Source organism: Gymnoscopelus microlampas (genome assembly GCF_963454915.1).
Source record: "Gymnoscopelus microlampas genome assembly, chromosome: 14".
NCBI lineage: Eukaryota > Metazoa > Chordata > Actinopteri > Myctophiformes > Myctophidae > Gymnoscopelus > Gymnoscopelus microlampas.
The window spans coordinates 47,617,004-47,640,379 of record NC_139951.1 but is presented as its reverse complement, the minus strand read 5'-3'; the positions used below and the strand labels follow the sequence as shown (position 1 = coordinate 47,640,379).

Here is a 23,376-nt window from a genome sequence, read left to right as displayed (position 1 = left end):
AGCACATCAGGAGCAATATACTGTAGAGGTTCAGTGAAACCGGGTTTGAACTGGCAACCTTGTGGTTACCATCCAGCCACAGTGAGCCACTCTACCCCTGAGCCACTGCCACCCATAAATATGAATAAATATGCTTATAATGACTTAACTATTATATAATTGATATGTGCTAATTGGATCACCAAAATGATTTGTCTATGATGAATAATAAATTAAGGAGTCTTTTGAGTCATTTCTAGTGGTCAGACTTTGGTAGACTTTTGATATGTTATGAATAATTAAGGTCTGGTGCCTATCTGAGTCTTATGGGATTTGATCGATCTCAGTATTAAAGAGCTCTAAATGAGATTATGTTGAGCTCTCACTCTGAGCTATATTTGAGAAGCAACAATTCTGCTATACTGAGCAACATTTAAGCCATTTTTGATATCTCCTGTATAGCTCAACAGAGCTCCATCTGAGACATACTGAGTCTATTTCTCAGGAGAAAACAATGAGAAACATACATATGAGATGCAACAATGCTGCTACATTGAGCAACATTTAAGACATTTTTGAGATATCCTGTATGGCTCATCAGAGGTTCCATCTGAGACATACTGAGTTTATTTCTCAGGAGAAAACGATGAGAAACAGGAGCCATAAGCTGAAATCTCCTTTTTGCCTCACATTTATCTCATTTATGGCTTAAGAAACAAATGAGCCAGAGATGAGAGCTCAAACTTGGATTATGCTTTCCTCTGGGTTAGACTGAACATGCTGTCTTAGAATGATTTGTCTGAAAAGAGAAAATAGATCTCTAGAAAATAGACACATCTGGCTAAGTAGAAAAAAGCCAAAAACACAGTAAGACACTGTAATGTTAGTTATATATGTCTATAGTGGAGACAAAAATACTATTTTCTAACTGTGTGTGTGGGCTCTCACGCCCCAACAGGGCCTCGCCAGTCCAAACAGTGTGGACACGCCTCCGCACAGCACAACTATAGAATGTGATTTGATGAAGGGTCACAAACGGCAAAACTTCCACAGCTTAGCTTTGGTTAGCATTTGAGCTAAGCTATCTTTTTGTTTAGAATACACATCTGTGGAAAAGGTTCATTAGGGTCTAAAGGTCATCTTTGTGCTGCTGTTAAAGGCATTTAAAAGGTTCATTAGGGTCTAAAGGTCATCTTTGTGCTGCTGTTAAAGGCATTTAAAAGTAGTTGATTGAACAGATGTGTATTTCCTCCTCTCTCCACCTGGGGGCAGCGACGACTAGCTGCGTCTCTGAAAACACAAACTTACAGTTAGAATGACAGAGAAAACAATATTATGAAACAGTGTAAAAAAATTAAACAGTTAAAAGTTTACAATTTTATAAACGTTTGTATTAGTTTTAACAGTTTTATAAATGTGTGTATTAGTTTTAACAGTTTTATAAATGTGTGTATTAGTTTTAACAGTTTTATACATGTGTGTATTAGTTTTAACAGTTTTATAAATGTGTGTATTAGTTTTAACAGTTTTATACATGTGTGTATTAGTTTTAACAGTTTTATAAATGTGTGTATTAGTTTTAACAGTTTTATAAATGTGTGTATTAGTTTAACAGTTTTATAAATGTGTGTATTAGTTTTAACAGTTTTATAAATGTGTGCACTATATAGTTATGGGTGAAAAAAAAAAGAACATAACAGACAAGCAGTACAACCAATGAATGAGCGAGGACTGATTGAATGACATTTATAAGACTGACAGACAGGCTGCACTAAAGGACTTTGAATGACAGATTGACAGGCAGGAATTAGACCAAATGAACATTCAATCTAATGTCATACTGAGGATTTTACGTCTCCTTTACTAAATATAAATAATGATCTTTTTGCAAACAGCTTCACAACAACAATGCTGCTGTAACTAAGACAATGGCTGCATAAATTATAATAGCTTCATGGAGTACATGCAGTAGATTATCAAGTCATTCTACATTACATTTTGATACTTTCACATTTCCTGCTAGGTTAGGATTTGACTGTCTTTTGTTTCTGCTGGAATACTTTCTAGTTCAAGAGGCTGACTTTGATTGGAGAAAATTAAGTGTATACAGTTGTTAAAGTCTTCAAATAGCGATGTTGAATAAGCAGCCGTTTCATAAACATATAGGCTAACAAACATAATGTCTGTGTTGAAGAGGAAGTGGAAGTGTGGAAAGAGTCTAAACACAATGTGTTTATAAAACATAACAATCATAATGTGTTTGTGCCAAAGAGAAGGGGAAGTGTGGAAAGTGCCTAAACATTCTCACCATAAGTTGGTGGTCGGCACCAGGATACGACCTGATAGAAGAACAACAAATATTAAAGGGATTTAAAGAGGTAACAGACAGACAGACAGACAGACAGACAGACAGACAGACAGACAGACAGACTTGTAGATTCAATTATAATAAAGTGTTAACTCTGATCGAAGGTAAGGTCAGTGTCATTGGTGTTTAACTTAATCCAATGACCTCAATCTAATTAAACTCAAGCTATAGCACCACATCGATCTAATTAGACGTGCAGTCTAATCAGATCACTGTAGATCTGTAGATCTAACCTTGTTTCTTCCACTGTTAGCAGATTAATTAATTAATTAAACGTGTTAATTAAACATTGTAATCACCTCGTTTCTTCCACTGGAAGTAGATGAATCCAGACAGGAACAAGACCAGACCCAGAACCAGACCTGATGCTCCGATGGCCAGCTTGTTCTTCTCTGACTCTGGCATGGAGTCATCTGATAATACAACAATGATGATATAATTATATGATATGATATGACATTTTCAAATTAGGGTCAGGGTCAGGGTTAGGGTCAGGGTCAGGTGGGGACATTCATTCCCTCATATGGAATATGTAGCTGTGAAGAAATAATATAGCTAGACCAAACTACTCGGTTTTACTGTGACAAAACTGTTTTAAAACAGAGTATAGTTTACTGTGTTACAGTAAAGCAGAGCGCCGTAAACAGAGTACAGTACAGTACAGTACAGTACAGTACAGTTTGAGTGGTTCGTGCTGTGAGACTAGACCAGATGTGTCTTAGGTTTTAGTGACAACCACACATAATTATTGCAATTCATTACAACCATACCAAAAGTTACGAATTATATTTTAATTTACTATATCAGTACAAGTAATGCACACTGACAGGACTGTATTTCCCAATGTAGAGGAAAATATTATACCAAATAATATACATATATTTTAATTACTTTCATCTTGGCGTCCCTAATTATAGGCAATTTAAAAAAAGTCATTTCCCCCATGCATTTAAATAAGATAGTGACAATAGCTGATCTATAAACTCACAACACATCACATTAGATTAGAACAGATAACATATAGATTACAGAATAGATTACAGTATAGATTACAGTAGACTACACTACAGTATAGATTACAGTAGACTACAGTAGAGTAACTGACCCCAGTGCACAAATATAGGCACGGTCAGGCTGGGGTGTTCCACCATGCATGAGATCTTCTCTCCTGATCTGTAACACACACACACACACACACACACACACACACACACACACACACACACACACACACACACACACACACACACACACACACACACACACACACACACACACACACACACACACACACACACACACACACACACACACACACCCACCTCTGATGTGATCACACATAGGTGTGTGTTAGGTGTGTACCTGGGTGTGTACTCCAGGTAGGCGTGGTACTGGTAGTACCAGTCTCCATCAGGCAGCTCATCAGTAGAGGACACATCAGAGGTGATAGGTTCTTCATCTCTCAGCCAGGTCACCAGGATCTGTTTAGGATAGAAGCTGTAGGAGCTGCACCTCAGCATGTGAGTGTGTCTCCTGGCAGAGGGCGTTTCTGAGGTCACTCTCACATAGGGCTCCACTGGAGGAACAAGAACATTATTATTTATATGTTTATCATTATCATTACATTATTATTATTATTATTATTATTTCTAAAATGTATTATTAGTTTTAATCATTGCTGTACAGTAATAACTGAGTGTTGAATATTGCGTGTATTTCGGCTACATTGAAAATGAGGGCCTGCCCCTCAATTGTACTCCGAATTAAAATAAATGGTTATGATGATGATGAGATCTTTACTATTTACATCATAATCAAACCTCTACATTTCAACACAAGAGGCTGAAGTTTTGTACTCATTTTTTTGTACACCATTCATCTCTGAATAGCAATTATTAATTATGATGTCATGTTATAGTTTATGAGGTGATGAGTGTTGAGCGTTGTTCTGAGATCAGCTCACCTCTCTTATCCAGAGCATTGGAGTAGTCGCTCTCAACGTTGTGTTTGCAGTATCTCTCTGCCTCTGCTCTCAGCGCAGGCAGGTATCCACGTAGTTTATTAAAGTAGTCTGCCTGCTTGATACCATACTCAGTGTAGCCAACAAACTGCCCCACCCTGCTGTCATACCCGACAATCTCTTGTTTATTGTAATACGATGATCTTATGAACTGTATGTCCTTCAGGTCAGTGGAGTTAAACACACACTTATCAACATCATAGTTGAGAAATCCATCTGGAAATAGAAAAGTAAAAATAGCATCAATATTCCTATTTCTATTATCTATATAATGTCAACACAGACACATTGGGCCTCATTCACTAAGTTTGGGTATGCACACCATATGCACAAATATTTATACAAATATGCCTTTTTCCACAAGCAGAGTTTGAGTCATCATTGTATGTGTCTGTGTTTTTTGGCATCAGGTAGCCTACACTGAAACTCACGTCTGCTCTGGGGGCGTTGTACTACATACCACACATCATGCGTAGCTGTTATTAGCATAACTTATTCTTCGCGCAAAGTCGATTACAATAGGGCCAAACCTCAAATAAAATGTGTGTGCGCCCAGTGTTGTCATAACATATACAAAAAAAAAAAAAATCAAACCAATTTTCTTGTTTTTCAGTTTACGCATTTAGAGCTGAATATAATTATGTCCCTCTGTGTTTTTGCCAACAAGTCTAACCATCTAATGAAAATGCAGTCTGGGAGAACTCTGTGTCCATTCCCAGTCCCGATGGATAGGATATGCTTTCCTCTCAGTAATCAATATAAAACGATCCATAAACTATCAGCTAGTATCGCATGCCAATACATTCCTGGATTCTAGCATCAACTTTTTTTTCTTTCTCTACCTCAGCAAAGGCGAGCAATGCTTCAGTAGCCTAGAAAAGGCTTAAATACTATCCTGCCATGCTTTATTAGCCCATTATTTGCATATGCAAGCAATTCAATTCATTGGAAAACAATGTTTAAGTAATTACATAAAGTTTACCTGTGCCATGGAAAGAGATGAAACAGTGAAACACAGAGCCAGAGATTAGTAGAAGTCATGTTGATGAGTTGAGACGTTTCAGAGTTTAGTTGAAGTCGTGTTGATGAGTTGACATTCTGATGTGGAACCGAACACCGACTCACTTCTCCAACACCAACAGTAAACAAAAAACAATGAAAAAACACCATTCACTCTCATCACTTGTTACTAGGCAGACGTCAAACCAAAACTACACCAGATTGTGACTTGTAATGGAACCCTAACCATAAGACAGGAATGGGGAACATTTTGGGACAAGAGATCATCTTAATCAACTACCATCTAGATGGTAAAGGTAGATGGTAGATTCTACCCTCACCAGACAAGACTGTCATCACCAATGAAAAAACACTTTTCACTAGGGTTGTCCGATATTGGCTTTTTTACCGATAACCGATATACCGATATTGTCCAACTCTTAATTACCGATACCGATATCAACCGATACCGATATATGCGGGGATTATTGTGATTAGGGTAAGCTCAAATTTCATATCACACACACCATATACAGTAAGAACTCCTGTAACTTATTTATAAAGCAAAAAAAAAAAAAAAAAAAAAATTCAAAAACCGATACCGATATTTTCCCGATATCAATTTTTATGCTAATATCGGCCGATAATATCGGGAGGCCGATAATATCGGACATCCCTACTTTTCACTCTAATCACTTGTTACCAGGCAGACATCAAACACATATAAAGGCTCTAAGTCTACATACTCACCTCGTATTGCTTCGATACCATATTATGATTTTAAGACATTTTAGTCCACAACCTTGCATCGTGTACAGCATTGGGAACTGTACGTTTTATTATTACTAGAGGGGGTTAGAGCTGACAACCGGACCCTGTCCACCTTCCCTTCTTCCATCTCCTTCCATCCCTGTTCCCTTTCCCTCTCTGTTCTTTATTCTTATTTCCTCATTATTATATCACATAGGGTTAACCCTAACCCTTTACATATGAATTATTGTATTAACGCTTCATTCTCTCACCGAGGAAATATTGAATTTCCACAACACAGACTTTAACCTCCTGTCCTGTGCATGGATGAATTATGGCACGCAGTGTTTGTAGGTTGCATTCCAAAACTCACACCGTTTCTGATTGTCTTTGATTGTGTATTGGCCCGCAACAGGGGTGATCCACATATTTAGCTTTGGGGTTAGACTCCCATTCCTTCCTATGTAACTTTTTAAACTTCAAGTCTGAATCAGACTCAGAGCACTGAGCAGTAGAAAGAAACCAGGCTTGGTGACGTGAGAGGCTAATAAAACCCGCCAGAGGAAACGTCCGGTCTGGCGCAATGGAGTAGACGGACGTGCGGGCGAGCCGCTCTCTAAGACTTTTAACATTTCCTCCTTAAACAACTCGATAACTCAACAATACTCGATGGAATAGGGAGATGGAAGAAGGAGAAGAACCAAGAGCCAAATAATACCGAAGGGGAGCCCAAACGAGCAATAAAACACGACGACACAAGAGTTTAACAGCAACGCACCAAACAAACAGCGAGTGCCCCGCCCCCCCAGAGGAATATGGAGTCTGAAGAGATCATCAAGGCGATTACCGAGCTAAAAACGGAACTCACTGGGTTTAATAGTGGTCTGAGACAAGACCTCAACCAGCTGGGACAAGAAATCAATGGAGAACTTGACAAAATTGGGGCAGAAATGCAAGGTCCCAACGAACGAGTGGAAGAAGTGGAATCGCGCGTGGAAAAAATTGAGAATTGGGCGGATGAAGTGACCGAGGCCTTGTGCATTTGTCTGGGCAGAGAGGAGGCTACGCAGCTAAAATTAAATTCTTTAGAATTTCACGCACGGCGCTGCAACATCCGTATCTTTGGGGTGGTAGAGGGGGAGGAGGGGGAGGACCCCATGTCAGAGTTTGTGGAGACACTTCTCAGGAACAATCTCCCCCTACCAGATGCATTGGCCTTAAAAATACAACGATCACACAGATCAAAGCCACAGCGATCCCCCCCTGACAAGCCCCCGAGGTCCATTATCGTCAACTTCCAAGAGTTCACAACCAAGGAACTAGTGCTGAGTGAGGCATGGGCGAAAACCAAGACGGACAAGATTCAGCTGAATGGCAGTTTCCTCTCCTTCGACCACGATTATCCCATTGATGTGATCAAGAAGCGCAAGGAATATGCCTGGATAAAGAAGTCCCTAAAAACAAAAGGGATCCGATTCAGAACACCATACACAAGTATGAAGATCCATTGGGAGACGGGAGCCTGCACATACAGCAGTGCTGAGGAGGCGGGGCAGGAGCTGAGGAGACGGGGGTACAACATGGAGGAGACGACATCTTCTGACGAGCAGAGGGATTCGACAACAACGACAACAGCGACATCTACTGACGAGCAGAGGGATGCGACATCATCTGATGAGCAGAGGGATGTAGGAGGACAACTGCGAGAGCTGCTTGGATCCTGGAAGAAGGTCCCAGAACGCCGTGGGACGGAGAATGAGCTGATCCTGAGAGCGAGGGGCAAACTACAGTCCTACCAGAGAGGGCATTGGCGCGACTCCCCCAGAAGGAATCCCCCGAGGGGCGGTAATGGAAAAAAATAGATCTAATATCTAAAAAAAAAAAAAAAAAAAAAGTAAGAAAGAAATGCATAATGGTACGATTGCTATAATTTCGAGGTTGTAACAAAAGGATGTTAATATATAGTATTTGGGTTTTTCTTTTGGCTCACAAACATTTAATTTTTGTCTGAAAGAGCGGTTTCATCTGTAGTAGTTATACGTTGGTTATTTTCCTTTTGGAGGGTGAGGTTCGTTTCGTTTTAGGCGACCCAGAAACCTTCCTATTAGGGCCCTTTCTTAGAGATAGGATTTTCCCTCGACCCACCAACGGGGTCATGGTTGAGGAGGCAGGAGTTCCTCCTTTCAACATGGAAGCCAGTTTTTCCTTTCAGTGTGTTTTTGTATATGTGTTTATGTGTCTTTCCGTTTGGGGGTTTTACACTATGTTACCATATCTTTGCTGGGATTTAGATGATGGGGTCACGTAATCTAAAAATAGCCTCTCTGAATGTGAATGGCTTGAGTAGTCCAATAAAGAGAAGTAGGGTACTGGCGAAAATGAGAAAGGATAAGACACAAGTTGTTTTTCTCCAGGAGACACATATGTCAAAACAAGAACACGAAAAGTTGAAGAAGTTTGGTTACTCAAATTCGTTCTTCAGTTCATGCAAAAACAGTAGACAGAGAGGGGTTGCTACAATGTTATCCAATTCTTTACATTTTGAATTGATTAAAGAAAGGAGGGATAATGATGGTAGATATATAATAGTCAAGGGCAGGATAGACAGCGTTGTGGTCACCTTTGTTAATGTGTATGCCCCTCCAGAGAGCGATAGAAATTTTTTCAAAAAACGTTTTGATATAATTATTACTGAAAGTGAGGGAATACTTGTCTTTGGGGGTGATTTTAACACCATTCTGAATTACAGTCGGGACACAACAAGTGCGAAAAACAACAAATCTAGAAAGTCAAAAGACCTCAATATTCTGATTAAGGAATCGGGACTATTTGATGTATGGAGGACTTTCCATGCACTAGACAAGGAGTTCACTCACTATTCGGCTACACATCAAGTTCACTCCCGATTGGATCTTTTTTTAATGAATACAATAGATAGGCATAGAGTTAATACATGCTCAATAGGTACAGCAGACATCTCGGATCACAATGTGATCTATTTAAACATACATTTAAATAATAGGCCAAAAAACACGCTGTGGAGGCTGAATACTGGAATATTGAACAACAAAACAACTGTTGAAGAAATTGAGACAGAAATCAGGGAGTGTATAGCTGATAATAATAATGGACAGGTTGCTCCAACCATTTTGTGGGACACGGTGGAATGCATAATGCGGGGAAAGCTAATATCTAGAACAGCACACTTACAGAAAATGAGGAGGGTAACATATGATCAACTAGAGAAGAAACTGGAAAAATTAGAGAAACAACAACCACAAGCTGAAAATAAAGAGTTAATAATGAAACAAATCAAAGAAGTGCGAAAACAGATAGAAAACATCTTGAATGAAGAAATAGAGAAGAAATTGAGATTCACGAAGCAAACTTTTTATGAATCTGGTCCAAGGGCTACAAGAATATTGGCAAGGCGTCTGAGAACGCAACAAATTACAAATTCAATAAGTAAAATTATGGATCCCCTAACAAACACGTTGAAACATGAACCAGAAGAAATCCATAGAACCTTCAAGGACTACTATGAGACATTATATTCTCAACCTGAGAAAGTAAATGAAGAGAAAATACAACAGTTTTTATTATCATTGGATCTTCCCTCAATAGGCAGGGTGCAAAATGCTTTTCTAACAGCCAGCATCACAGAGGACGAACTAGACTCAGCCATAAGTCGTTTGAAAGCTAATAAGAGCCCCGGCAGTGATGGATTTTCAATGAATTCTATAAAAAATTTAAGGGAGAGTTGACCTCTGTTCTATTGGAATCATTTAATTGGACCCTCAAAAAATCCGTAATCCCACCATCTTGGAAGGAGGCTGTGATATCAGTCATCCCGAAGGAAGGTAGAGATAGGGAAAAATGTGAGTCATATCGTCCCATTTCAGTCCTGAATGTGGACTACAAACTATTTACATCCATAATCACACATAGACTGGAACATTTTTTACCTGAACTGATACACGAAGATCAGACAGGATTTATTAAAGGACGCCAAACACAGGATAGCATTAGGCGCACCCTTCATATCCTAGAACACACGAATAAACACCATATAAATGCTGCCTTATTCAGTTTTGATGCACAACAAGCTTACGACAATGTCTCCTGGGCCTTTCTGTACAAAGTACTAGAGAGAATGGGGTTTAATGAACAATTTATTAACTGTATAAAAGCACTGTATACAGACCCAACTGCTAGAATAAAGATAAACGGTCATTTGACGGACAGTTTCAGGCTATTCAAGGGTACGAGACAAGGTTGTTGCGCAAGCTCGGGTCTCTTCGCGATTTTCATAGAGCCACTCGCCCAAGCCATTAGACAAAATGAGAAGGTGATAGGGGTCTCTATAGCAGGAGAAGAGCACAAGCTGGGCCTTTTTGCAGATGATTTGATCACCTACCTCCAGAATCCGGATGTAACACTCCCTAAATTAATGAAGACCATGGAAGAATATGGAGAGATGTCAGGCTATAAATTGAATATACTGAAAACACAGGTTCTTCCTCTCAATTACATACCGAATAAAGAAATCAGGAGTATGTATAGATTAAAGTGGAAAGCTACATCAATAAAGTATCTGGGAGTACTAATCACTCAAGAAGCCGACAAATTGTATGAAACAAACTATAATGTAATAAATGACCAGACAAAGAAGGATGTAGCTAAGTGGTCTACAATAATATTGGACTTTAGTTCAAGAATTGAAGTGGTCAAAATGAATATTTTACCAAGGTTGCTATATCTCTTTCTGTCACTCCCAGTTAAAATACCAGAATCACAGTTCTCTGCGTGGGATAAGTTGATCTCTAGGTTCATTTGGGCGGGAGCTCGACCCAGGGTAAGATTCAAGACTCTGCAATTAGACAAAGAAAATGGAGGACTAGCACTGCCAAATTTTAAAGAATACTACTATGCTGCACAATTGAGGTATATCGTCTACTGGTGTTCCCCAAACTATGTATCCAGGTGGAAGGAAATTGAGGTGGGCGTGGGTCGAGCTCCCCCTCAGGCCATGTTAAGTGGAAAAGAATTTAAGGGAGACAATTCTATTGTAAGCAAAACATTGGGAATATGGCATGATGTGGTTAAAAAGTATAAATTGACAGGTGACAGTAAACTCTTGATCTGGCCCTCCCATAATACGAAATTCAGACCTGGGGAACTAGATAAGACGTATGAAAGATGGAGAGAAAGGGGAATAACAGCTATGTGTACACTTTTAGAGGGTCAAGAATTCAAATCGTTTGACCAACTCAAGAGGGAGTTTGACTTGGAAAATGGTGACATGTTCAGATTTTTTCAGCTAAGACATTTTTATGACACAGAAATTAAAAAGGAGATATCAGTGGAAGGAAATGAAGTGATTGGTGTTTTGACAGGTGCATATAAACAAACACCTTCAAGGATTGTTTCCAAACTGTATAGAGGCTTGCAGAAGCAACATGGAAGAAATACAATGTATGTGAAATCGAAATGGGAATCTGAATTTAATATTGAGGTGTCTGAGAGTGAGTGGCGTTCCATGTGTTCCACACAACAATCTTCAACAAACTCTAAGCAATGGAGGGAATTTGGGTGGAAGAATTTAATACGCTTTTTCATTACACCTAAAATCAAAAGCAAACAACTGAGTAAACAGCAGTTTTGTTGGAGAGAGTGTGGGCATCCGAACGCCAATCATTCACACATTTTCTGGTCATGTAAGAAAATACAGTCATTCTGGGACAGTGTTCTCCGGGTTTTGGAGGCAGTAATGGGCTACAAGATTGTCTGTGATCCCCGGATTTTGTATCTCGGTTTGACACCAGATGACATAATAGGACACGAGGACGTTTACCTGTTCAAAATCTTGACACTGGCAGCTAAAAAAGCCATCACAAGGAAATGGCTGAAAACAGACCCTCCTAGAGAGGAACACTGGTGTGATGTTATTGAAGAAATATGTCTTATGGAAAAAATGACTTATAATTTAAGGATTAAGGCAGAGATCTTTGAGAAACGTTGGGAGAAATGGCATATGTATAAGAGTAAATGAATAGTGTATACCCCCCCCCCCCTGTATTGTCCCTTTCTTTTCTTTTTTGAATTGCTTTTCTTTTTTACTGTTCTGTCTTTTTCTTTCGTTCTGTTTTTTGTTTTCCTTATTGTATTGTCCTTTTTGAACTTTTGTTTTGTCTGTGTGAAAAATAAAGACAAAGTTTAAAAAAAAAAAAAAAAAACCCGCCAGAGATGTTAAAAACAAGCCAACAACTTTTATGTTTTAAATGCCCAATGAGTTTTTAAAATCGTCCAATCTGGCAACACTGTCTCTCTCCCATTCACTGCATCCGGGCGGGTTTGGTGGGACCGGTTGGACGTAAACAGAAGTGGGAGATACCAAGCCAAGCACACCGTAAGGATCCTACAAAACATATAGTAAAAAAGAATATACCGTAAAAGTTTAGTTCAAAGAGAAATACAGATGAGATAATTGTGATTTGCACATGTTCTGCTTATTTTGGGGTGTTTATGTCCTGAAATAGAATCAAGATGTGCTTTAATCTTAATAATAACAACTTTAATTAATTCTTTGGGTCAAAATGATATAGAAAATGTGTTAATTGGTCTCTGTAGGTTGTTTACTTCAAGAGTTAAGGTATTCTCTGTTATCTCCATGTTATGGTTCAGAAGAAGGGGCCGAATTCCGTAGCTACAGCCGACGGCGAGACTTGAGTCAAACCGTTTCATGTTTGCTCATTACTTTCATTTGGGTTGATAGATGGTACTTTTAACTCACCGGTAACACTCCTGAGGTGCTGCTTTCCTCAGGATAATGTAGGCTATATTAAATTGTCGGGCCAGCGAAAGGACAGAAGAGTAGATTTTGCAGATATAGAGACAATACGTGACCAGGCGTGAATGGTGTCCCTTGATCAGTGTGTGAATGGGCTCCATGGGGCATCACAGCTTTTGAGTTAGCCACGCCCACAGCTGTTGTTGTATGATAATAAGGGGAGGGGATGATACAGGGATAGCACGTTGTAAAAGCGGTGCATTTTTATTGCGCCTTTTGACACAAAAGCTTTCAGCCTACAGGAAGAAACCAAAAATCCATCAAGACATATTTGCATATTATAACCACATCAGAAGGTCTATTAGAGTAATATTAACTTCAAAGACACATACAAAACAAAAAAAGTACAAAACTGTGGCACCCCGTCTTTAATTACAGTGAGATTGAGCCAATTATGTTTTGTTTGTGTATGTGTTCAGTTTGGGAAAAGTTGTCAGGGAAACAGGGACTTTGTCTCTGTCAGACCCCATGTATTTCCAGGATAACAGAGATAACACTTGAAGAAAGGTTGTTATTTTGAGAGCAAAATGCCCCACAATATGAATACATTTTAGATGTTTTATTTTGATGGTAATTGTTGTATAATTTAGACTCGAGGGTGGCTTTTTTTTTTAAATAAAAACAATTTTGTAACCCCATTTTCTACACCCAGTGCCAATCTCTATGTAATCCTGGGCACTACCTTCCCTCTGTCAACCTAAGGAGGCCAGGGCCGAGGTCATGCCTCCTTCAATGCATGAGAGCCAACTGACCTTCTTGTCACCTGACAGGGGGGAGTTTCCCTGGTTAGACGTAGTGTGTGGAAGGAACACGTTATTCCAACCAGTTCCTTTCCCCTCCATCAGGCGCCCCGGCTGGCCAGGGGGAGGCAGTATAGTGACCAGGATTACTACATGTTTTTGTGAGGGTACCTACCCTGGCTTTATCATGATTATTGGCATTTCAGTGACGCGGTCAGGAACGAGGCGAAATGATGAGCCAATGATGTGCCAGTAATCATGATTGAACACACACCCTCTTGTATAATATTGCTTAATTAAACTAACTTTTGAATGGAAAACAACAAATGCACGGTGAGAACTTACCACCTCGTCACCAGATATGGCACTAATAGTATTAATAATAATAATGAGACAGAAGACAGGTAGAGTTGCACTTTAGCTTCACTTTAGTGTAAACAATAGACTTGCAGGTTACACAGAAGTAGAACAGGGAACCGAAAAACGGGAGGCATGACAGTAGTATTTATCATATAGTTGTATGCACTGCATCTGTTCAATGAAGATGATGTTAATGTTTAAATGATTAAATTAACATTATCATTAACAACATGAGTATCTGTGTTTGAATCAATTGTTAAGGTTTCGAGGCCAATAGGCTCGAAGCCTTATTGCATTCCTTGGCTTTCACTATTATTATTATTCTTCCGCCGTTTTTGCCAGTTCTGGCCTAACCGCGTGGTCACTTTTTATGAAATTCGGCAATATGGTAGAGGGCTATGCCAAACGGCGAAAACCCAAAACTCACAACCATTGGCCAAAGGGTGGCGCTGTAGCACTCAATTGAAAATGCCAACTTTGAACAGGTACAGCTCATGCCCTGTTTGACCTACAGCCATGAAACTTTGATACACACATGCGTCTCCTCATGCCTAACAGCTTTCACTGTTTGACTTTTGACCTCTGACCTTTAGATCTCCCACCATTTCGAATTCTATGAAAAGCAGTAAAAAGCAGTAAAAATCAAACTCCTCCTGGGATTTTTGAGCAATCTGTACGAAACTGTCTACACATGAACTTTGGACCAATGCCGACAGAACTAAGCAAGCGGATTCTCCATAAGTGAAAACGTTAAGCTTTTATAAACCAATGAAAGTTGCATGTTTTATGACAATTATTCATCTGCCCCTAACACATACATGCAGACTCACATTTGTTTGACACTTTGCAATATTGTAGAGGGTCATTCCAAGTATCACTGAAACCAATCTTACTCCAATTGGTCAAAGGGGGGCGCTATAGCAATTTTTTGAAAATGCAAACTTTAAACAGGCAAAAGTCATGCCTCGTTTGGCCGACAGCCGTTAAACCTGCTTACACATGTGCCTTGACTCATGAGGAACACATGTATCACTTTGACCAGTAAGCTCTGCCCTTAGATTGTCTGCAATTTTGAGCAGTTTGAAAAACATTTAAATCCAGGATTTCTGAGCAATTTGCGTGAAACTGTGTCAAATACATGTTTGAGGCCCTTTTTCACAGGTTCAGGTGTGTTGGTTCAATAGCTTGATCGCTTAATCATCTGCCTTGAAACCATAGGGTAGCCGGTTCGAATCCCACCTCAGGTAGACTTCATTATAATTGCATTGCACACAACATGAGTATATCAATGAATACATGTGCAATTGTTAAAGATGACGAGAAATGCATACTTGAAAGTAGTTATTTTCAATGTATGATGTACTTCATTCGCCCTTTTGTTTTGTTTTGTTGGAGTCTCCCTTTTCACTGTCTAAGGCTGTGTATTGGATAGCTCCACCAGTAGAGTGTGAGTCTCATGTGCCGAAGGTCCCTGGTTCAAATCCCACTTATTACAGTTCACATTTAAATTGCATTGTACAAAACATGACCCTGTTCATTCAGACATGTGCAATGTTTAGACAATAACACGAAATGCTTTTGAGAGTAGTTGTTTTTTATGTATGACATACTTTCTTGTGAAAATAGCCGATCTACAATCTCACACCTTTTTAGATAGCAACGTGTTGTGAGCTTGTAGATCGACTATTTTCCACTAGTTTCCATTCCGAAATATATTGAGCAGTTTGAAAAACATTTAAACCAAGGATTTCTGAGCAATTTGCGTGAAAGTGTGTCATGTGTGTGAACTCCCTTTTCACTAGTACAGGTCTGTTGGCCCAATGGCTTAATCATCTGCCTTGATACCGCAGAGTCGCCGGTTCAAATCCCACGTCATGCAGACTCCAACTCAATTGCATTGCACATCAATGAATAAGCATGCAATTGATAAATGAAATGCTTATTGAGAGTAGTTATTTTCAATGTATGACGTACTTCATTCCCTCTTTTGTTTTGTTTTGTTGGATTCTCCTTTTTCACTGACTAAGGCTGTGCATTGAATAGCTTGATCAATACACTGTTAGTCTCATGTGCCAGAGGTCCATGGTTAAAACCCCACTCGTCACAGTTTACATTTAAATTGCATTGTACAAAACATGACCCTGTTAATTCAGACATGTGCAATTTTTAAACAATAACATGAAATGCTTTTGAGAGTAGTTGTTTTTTATGTATGACATACTTTCTTGTGAAAATAGCTGATCTACAATCTCACACCGGAAGAACCTATAGGACGGAAAAACCTATAGATATCAACAGACACCATCAGGGAGGCCATATCTTTAGCTCAATGAGAAGAGAGGCAGCCTGTGAATCCATAGGTCGCTGGTTCGATCCCTGTCCCCAACAATGCGTTGAGGTGATCATCATTTGGAATTCCCCCTATTCCCATGGATTGGATCCACCCCTCTCACCTGCTCTCACTCATCACCAATCACACCTGCCACATGCACAGTACAATTTTTAGGTACTTTTACTTTACTACTCTACTCTACTACAATTACAGCAGATGACAGCTTTAGTTACTTGTTACTTTGCAGATGTAATTATTAATACAACACCTACAGTAACCACATACAGCCGATCTACAATGTGACGCGTTATGAGCTTGTATGTATATATGTATATAATAAGCAACCCATGCTGTATGATAACTTACCACATATGAAATCCAATTCTGTCTATCCAATGGCTCAGTCTGTACTGTGGCCATAGCTGAGTGGTTAGTGAGCCCACCTAGGGAGCCAGAGGCCCTGGCTGCCCCAGGTACGATTCCAGGCCAACAAATGTGTCGATGAAATGAAATGTGTCTCTGAGCAAGACTCTTAACCCCTAATTGCTCACAGGCCCTCATTGGAAACAAGACCGCAAGGACTTTCATGAACGGACCTGGAATTATCCTTATCCTTTACACTGTCTACCCACAAGTCTATAGGTCCCTGGTTCAAACCCCAATTTAACCGGTCCAAATATAATTTACTGAACAAAAATCATGACTTTGTTAATTAATGCATGTTCACTTCTTCTCTCTCGCTCTCTCTCTCTTACTGCCTCTCTTTCTCACTGCCTCTCTCTCTCTCTCCCTCTCTCTTTCTTTTCTCTCCCTCTCTCTCCTCTCTCTCTCTCTCTCTCTCTCTCTCTCTCTCTCTCTCTCTCTCTCTCTCTCTCTCTCTCTCTCTCTCTCTCTCTCTCTCTCTCTCTCTCTCTCTCTCTCTCTCTCTCTCTCTCTCTCTCTCTCTCTCTCTCTCTCTCACTCTGTCACTGTCTGTCTGTCTGCCAGTCTGCCACTCTGTCACTGTCTGTCTGTCTGTCTGCCAGTCTGCCACTCTGTCACTGTCTGTCTGTCTGCCAGTCTGCCACTCTGTCACTGTCTGTCTGTCTGCCATTCTGTCACTCTGTCACAGTCTGTCTGTCTGCCAGTCTGCCACTCTGTCACTGTCTGTCTGTCTGCCAGTCTGCCAGTCTGCCACTCTGTCACTGTCTGTCTGTCTGTCTGTCTGTCTGTCTGCCAGTCTGCCACTCTGTCACAGTCTGTCTGTCTGCCAGTCTGCCACTCTGTCACTGTGTGTCTGTCTGCCAGTCTGCCAGTCTGCCACAGTCTGTCTGTCTGCCAGTCTGCCAGTCTGCCTCTCTGTCACTGTCTGTCTGTCTGCCAGTCTGCCAGTCTGCCAGTCTGCCAGTCTGCCACTCTGCCACTCTGTCACAGTCTGTCTGTCTGTCTGTCTGTCTGTCTGTCTGCCACTCTGTCACAGTCTGCCAGTCTGCCAGTCTGCCACTCTGTCACAGTCTGCCAGTCTGCCACTCTGTCACTGTCTGTCTGTCTGCCACTCTGCCACTCTGCCACAGTCTGTCTGTCTGCCAGTCTGCCACTCTGTCACAGTCTGCCAGTCTGCCAGTCTGCCACTCTGTCACAGTCTGCCAGTCTGCCAGTCTGCCAGTCTGTCACAGTCTGCCAGTCTGCCACTCTGTCACAGTCTGCCAGTCTGCCACTCTGTCACAGTCTGCCAGTCTGCCAGTCTGCCACTCTGCCACTCTGTCACAGTCTGCCAGTCTGCAGTCTGCCAGTCTGTCACAGTCTGCCAGTCTGCCAGTCTGCCACTCTGTCACAGTCTGCCAGTCTGCCAGTCTGCCACTCTGTCACAGTCTGCCAGTCTGCCATTATTCTCGAAACCGCTCATTGCTGCTTGCAGCTATATTTTTAGTTGCATTTGTTCCCTTTGATGAGGAAGAAGGTTCCCATGGCAACTCCCAGCAGACCCAGGGTCAGCCCCACCCCACAGAACACATCTGGACCCACGCTGGGCTGAGCTGGGATGTGATGATCCACATCTGGACACACACAAACACACACACACACACACACACACACACACACACACACACACACACACACACACACACACACACACACACACACACACACACACACACACACACACACACACACACACACACACACACACACACACACACCCCCCTCCGGTTGATTATTTCCCCCCCTCAATAATGCCAATTTGTTTTGTGTTTTATATCATTCATCAGCTAAACGTGTGGTAGCGCCTTCAAAGAAATTGCCAAAATTGCCCAATATGCTTCTGTTGTCAATCGCTCTTGTTTTGAGCGACCTGTCAGGAGGTGTGTGACTGCCTCACAGGTGTGTGACTGCCTCACAGGTGTGTGACTGCCTCACAGGTGTGTGACTGGCACCTGAACATGGGTCTTGCAACTTTGTTGAGTTTGTGTATGCTCCAAGCAGAAACACTGCACAGGCCTTATCCTGAAGGGACCAACGTGACATCTTTCCATGGGGGCAGTGTTGCTGCTTGGAGCATATACAAACTCAACTAAGTTGTAGAACCCATGTTCAGGTGCCAGTCACCAAAAAAGTATGAGTCAAACCTGTGACTGGCACACACCTCTCAGCAGGTGAGTGCTGTCAGGTCGCTCAAAACCAGAGCGATTTACAAAGAAACATATTGCGGGATTTTGGCAGATTTTTTGGGGACGCTACCCACACGTTTAGCTGTGTTGTTCATTCCACGAATGCCCGATCCTTACAAGCTGTACCTCGTTGTAAAGATGACTAATCAATGATAAAAATGATATAAAACACAATACCAATTGGTATTATTGAAGGGGAGAAATAATAGACCGAAGGTAAGTTTCCGAAACTTTGTGGGCAGTTAATATGTAAATACATAAACAAATTAATATGCATCTACTGTACGCACGCGCACGCACACGCACACGCACACACACAAATTCAATATCTATGCATACTGCATGGATATTGAATGAGTGGAGTGTTTATTTATGGACAGTGTTTATGATGACATGCTATTTGTGACAGAAGGGTACCAGCAAGAGTGAGAGGGAAGATGTATAAGACGGCAGTGAGACCAGCCATGCTGTACGGTTTGAAAACATTGGGTGAAGGACGCTGAAGATGGAGCTGCCAGGTAGAGGAGAAGAAAAAGGCCAAATAGGAGGTTTATGGATGCAGTGAGAGAGGATGCAGGTGGAGTGACCGAGGAAGATGCAGAGAACAGAAACAGATGGAAAAAGAGGATCGCTGTGGTGACCCCTGATGGTAACTAGACCAAAGGAGAAGAGTTTTATTTTATTTGATTACGTGTGAACAGTGGTCATCAGGACAGTGTTTATTTTTGGACAACGTTTATTTATAGACTGTGCTTTATTTATCAGGACAGTGTTCTTACCCCACATCATGGTCTCAGGTCCAGGCAGTGATTGGTGGTTGACAGTACAGCTGTAGATGTCTCCCTGCTCTGGTCTGAACTTCACACTGGAGAACTGGTAGAAGGTTCCATCTTTGTTCAAGAGCGGCACGGTGGTTGTGATGTTACTGGTCAGGTTGAGGTTGTTCCTGGTCCATGTGACTTGAACGGGGGCGGGGTAGAAACCAGTCACATGACAGATGAGAGTGTTGTCCACTCCCAGTTGAACCTCGTCTCTGGTGTAGATCATGGTGTCAGGAGCATCTGAAAACACATAAAATACACAAAGACACAGAGACATTATGTCTTCTGCCCTCAACACACGTATGCATATGTGGCTATGCAGCGAGCTTCTACAAAATCAGCCAAGACAGTAGCTTATCTTGACAAATCTTTAATAGAAGTCGTGAAACTACAAAAGAGGAAAATAAAGCAAGTCTAAATTTCACATGTATGCTATTAATCTATCATCAAACCAATGAATGATGGTAAACTAATAAAATAACATTAGTCATCACTGTAGCAAATAGCAATGATGCTGTTGATATCCTTTACAGAGTAACGTATCTAGCAACTAGAAAAAGTGCTCCCCGTAGCACAGGTCTCCGCCAGGTCAGGTAAGTTATTGTGGCTTCCTGGTGGCGCTATAATAGGCCAATGTGAAAAGAGTGCCATTTCTTCCTTGGCCGTGCGGTGCAATCTGACACTACATTCATGTAAAGTTTGACCGCAATCGGACAGTGCGTTCATGATTTGCGGCATTTTGTTCAAAACAAGCCACTACTGCAAACTTTAGATGTGAATCAGGATGGAATTTGAAAAATCAAACAGATCCGTATTCATCACTTGACTATAGAGCTCATGTGTAGTATACCGATTTGCGTGAAATTTGGATACAATGGGAAGGAGTAATATTAAAAAAATGTTCTACATAAGTCGGCCTCCTGGTGGCGCTATAAAAGGCAGATGTGAAAAATGCAAGGCAAAGGTTTTTCCTTGACCTGTAGGGAGTGTGCATACAAAGTTTTATACAGATCGGTGCAGTTACAGGTAAAAACACAAATCGGCCTGTTATAGCGCCACCATGAGGCTGATTTGAAAATGTTTAATTGCCATTTATTCCTGGGCATAGTGGGAATGTGCGTGCAAAATCTCATGGGGTCAGGATGGAATATAAAAAATCAGAAATACTTGTTTCATTTAATGACTATAGAGATACTGTGTACCGATTTGCGTGATGTTTGGACAACATCTGTAGGAGTACTGTCAAAAAAAATGTTTTGCAAAAAGCAGCCTCCTGGTGGCGCTATAACAGGCCCATGTGAAAAATTTGGGGCAGAGGTTCTGAATTGGCATCCAGGGAGTGTGTGTGCACAGTTTCGCTGCGATCAAGCCAACGGTGTCGGAGATTAGCTGCTCAGAGACGGCTGGACACACACACGGACGGACGGATGGACGGACGGACGGACGGACGGACGGACGGACGGACGGACGGACGGACGGACAGGGTGCAAAACATACTCTCTCGCCATGCCTTATTATGTACATCATCCAGCAGACCCAGGGTTGTTACAGATTAAGTGTTATTTATAACACTTTATAATCATGGCCATGCTATGTTTAAAATGCTTACATTTATCAGAACTTTTATTTGTATTCATTTATCTTCTAAGCTTTATTTCAATCAATTGTTAAATGGGTCTACACAGATACGCAGCTATTCTCAAACTAATTGACTTAGTATTAACATCAGACAAATTTAACATCTCATTTTTGTTTTTAACTGTAGTTGACAATCTTGTCCCAGTAAAGGTAGTTATGTTTAAAGTTACAAATGAACCCTGGATCAATGCAGATATTTTAGAGGCTGTCAAGAAATTACACTTTTACAAAATCTATTAACACAATCTAGGGATGAACGATGCAAATTGGAAATGCATGCCCCAACCGTTTATGCAACACCCGTTTACTTGTTGTCAGAGAACCCTTTTACCCATTCTCTCTCTCTCTCTCTCTCTCTCTCTCTCTCTCTCTCTCTCTCTCTCTCTCTCTCTCTCTCTCTCTCTCTCTCTCTCTCTCTCTCTCTCTCTCTCTCTCTCTCTCTCTCTCTCTCTCTCTCTCTCTCTCTCTCTCTCTCTCTCTCTCTCTCTCTCTCTCTCTCTCTCTCTCTCTCTCTCTCTCTCTCTCTCTCTCTCTCTCTCTCTCTCTCTCTCTCTCTCTCTCGTGGCAGCGGTGGCCTAGTGGTTAGAGGGGCGGCCTTGATACCGGAAGGTCCCTAGTTCGATTCCCCAATTCATCACATCGATCATGAATCACCACTGAATAGCCCTTGAGCAAGGCTTCCATGCAGGGTCCGGCTGGAAACAAGTTTCGTACTTAGTCCGACACCCTGGGTAAACAACAAACTTTGCTCTGCTCTCTCTCTCTCTCTCTCTCTCTCTCTCTCTCTCGAACATATTCATATTTACACCCATTCATTATAGAACATTTTAACATAGAACCATAAATGTTTCATATGTATTTAAATGTTTATTGATGTCAAATTGATGTTCAACAGTTGTTGTGTTAATATAGTTAGTATTTCTGTACCTTGTTCCACTGGTAGGTTCTTCAGAGCAGTGCGACGGTGGTTCAGGTTGAATTTGCAGGCCTCCTGATTAGCCAGAGCTGATTCATAACCTCCTGGGTAGGTTATACGATCTACAAACTTAGGCTGAGTCTCCACCCCCTTCCTCTGGTTGAAGTCTGCGTACCACAGCACTTCACCATCCAGTCCATACATGTATTCTTTATTTATGTTTTTATCTGCGTCTGAACAGCCCAAGACTCTAATTTCCTCGTGTAAGACTGGAAAGAGAACAAAGATGACATTAAATTAAATTACAAACTTCTTCAAAGTGACAATGACACATGATCCAGCCTTCAGATATTAAACACTCAAACAAAATACAAGTACATCTTTTTTAAATAAATGAATGAACTACTTCGTGCAACAGTGTTGCACAAAGGTCATAAGATAGCCGATCTACAAGCTCATACAACGTGTCGCATCGTGACACGTTGTATGAGCTGTTACATCATACTGTACTATTACACCTGTACTGTTACATCATACTGCACTGTTACACCTGTACTGTTACATCTTACTGTACTGTTACACCTGCTTCTTTAACAAGTTGAACAATAAACAACACCGCTGTCAGGATAATTGGGCTCCTCACACCCAACCTCACAACTAAACAACCTCAATAGAACAAGACATCATGCACACGCACACGCACGCGCACGCGCGCACGCACGCAAAAGTACAAGAACTGTGCATGTGCCCGGTAGAAATATAAATGTATATTTTATATCGTAACAATACAATTATAAACGTATAATAATAACATAACTCTGATGTACTTACCACCTGGGATGGCTTTGACATGAAGCACAGAGGAGAGGATGAGGAGGGTGGCTGTAATCTTCATCATCACAGACACAAAGCGAGCTGAAGTGAACAGATCAGAATAAACAGGAGTTTACTTCAA

General features: G+C 41.0%; 2 protein-coding genes across 2 annotated transcripts; both read right to left on the bottom strand.

The window, feature by feature from the left end:
* Positions 1-1,125: 1,125 nt before the first annotated feature.
* LOC311060828 (HLA class II histocompatibility antigen, DR beta 5 chain-like) lies at positions 1,126-5,463 on the bottom strand. The gene is made up of 7 exons (XM_084079172.1): positions 5,350-5,463; positions 4,311-4,583; positions 3,710-3,923; positions 3,453-3,520; positions 2,647-2,760; positions 2,288-2,318; positions 1,126-1,269 (listed from the first exon to the last, which is right to left on the bottom strand). Coding segments are annotated over exons 3-7 (372 nt in total). The 5' UTR covers positions 3,868-3,923; positions 4,311-4,583; positions 5,350-5,463; the 3' UTR covers positions 1,126-1,268.
* Positions 5,464-18,303: 12,840 nt separating this feature from the next.
* LOC311060818 (H-2 class II histocompatibility antigen, A-Q alpha chain-like) lies at positions 18,304-23,376 on the bottom strand (the record flags this gene model as incomplete). Its single annotated transcript, XM_084079161.1, has 4 exons — positions 23,253-23,376; positions 22,433-22,690; positions 19,826-20,107; positions 18,304-18,434 (listed from the first exon to the last, which is right to left on the bottom strand). Exons 1-4 carry the CDS (start codon positions 23,317-23,319, stop codon positions 18,304-18,306), a joined length of 738 nt encoding a protein of 245 aa, XP_083935287.1. The 5' UTR covers positions 23,320-23,376.

Bases quoted from the DNA above. Each gene is read 5' to 3' on its own strand.
- LOC311060828 (XM_084079172.1), bottom strand. From the start codon at position 3,867: ATGCTGAGGTGCAGCTCCTACAGCTTCTATCCTAAACAGATCCTGGTG. The intron at 3,521-3,709 runs GTACACACCTAA...TGTGTGTTACAG, and splicing joins TACCTGGAGTACACACCCAG to ATCAGGAGAGAAGATCTCAT. The intron at 2,761-3,452 runs GTCAGTTACTCT...TTGTATTATCAG, and splicing joins GCCTATATTTGTGCACTGGG to ATGACTCCATGCCAGAGTCA.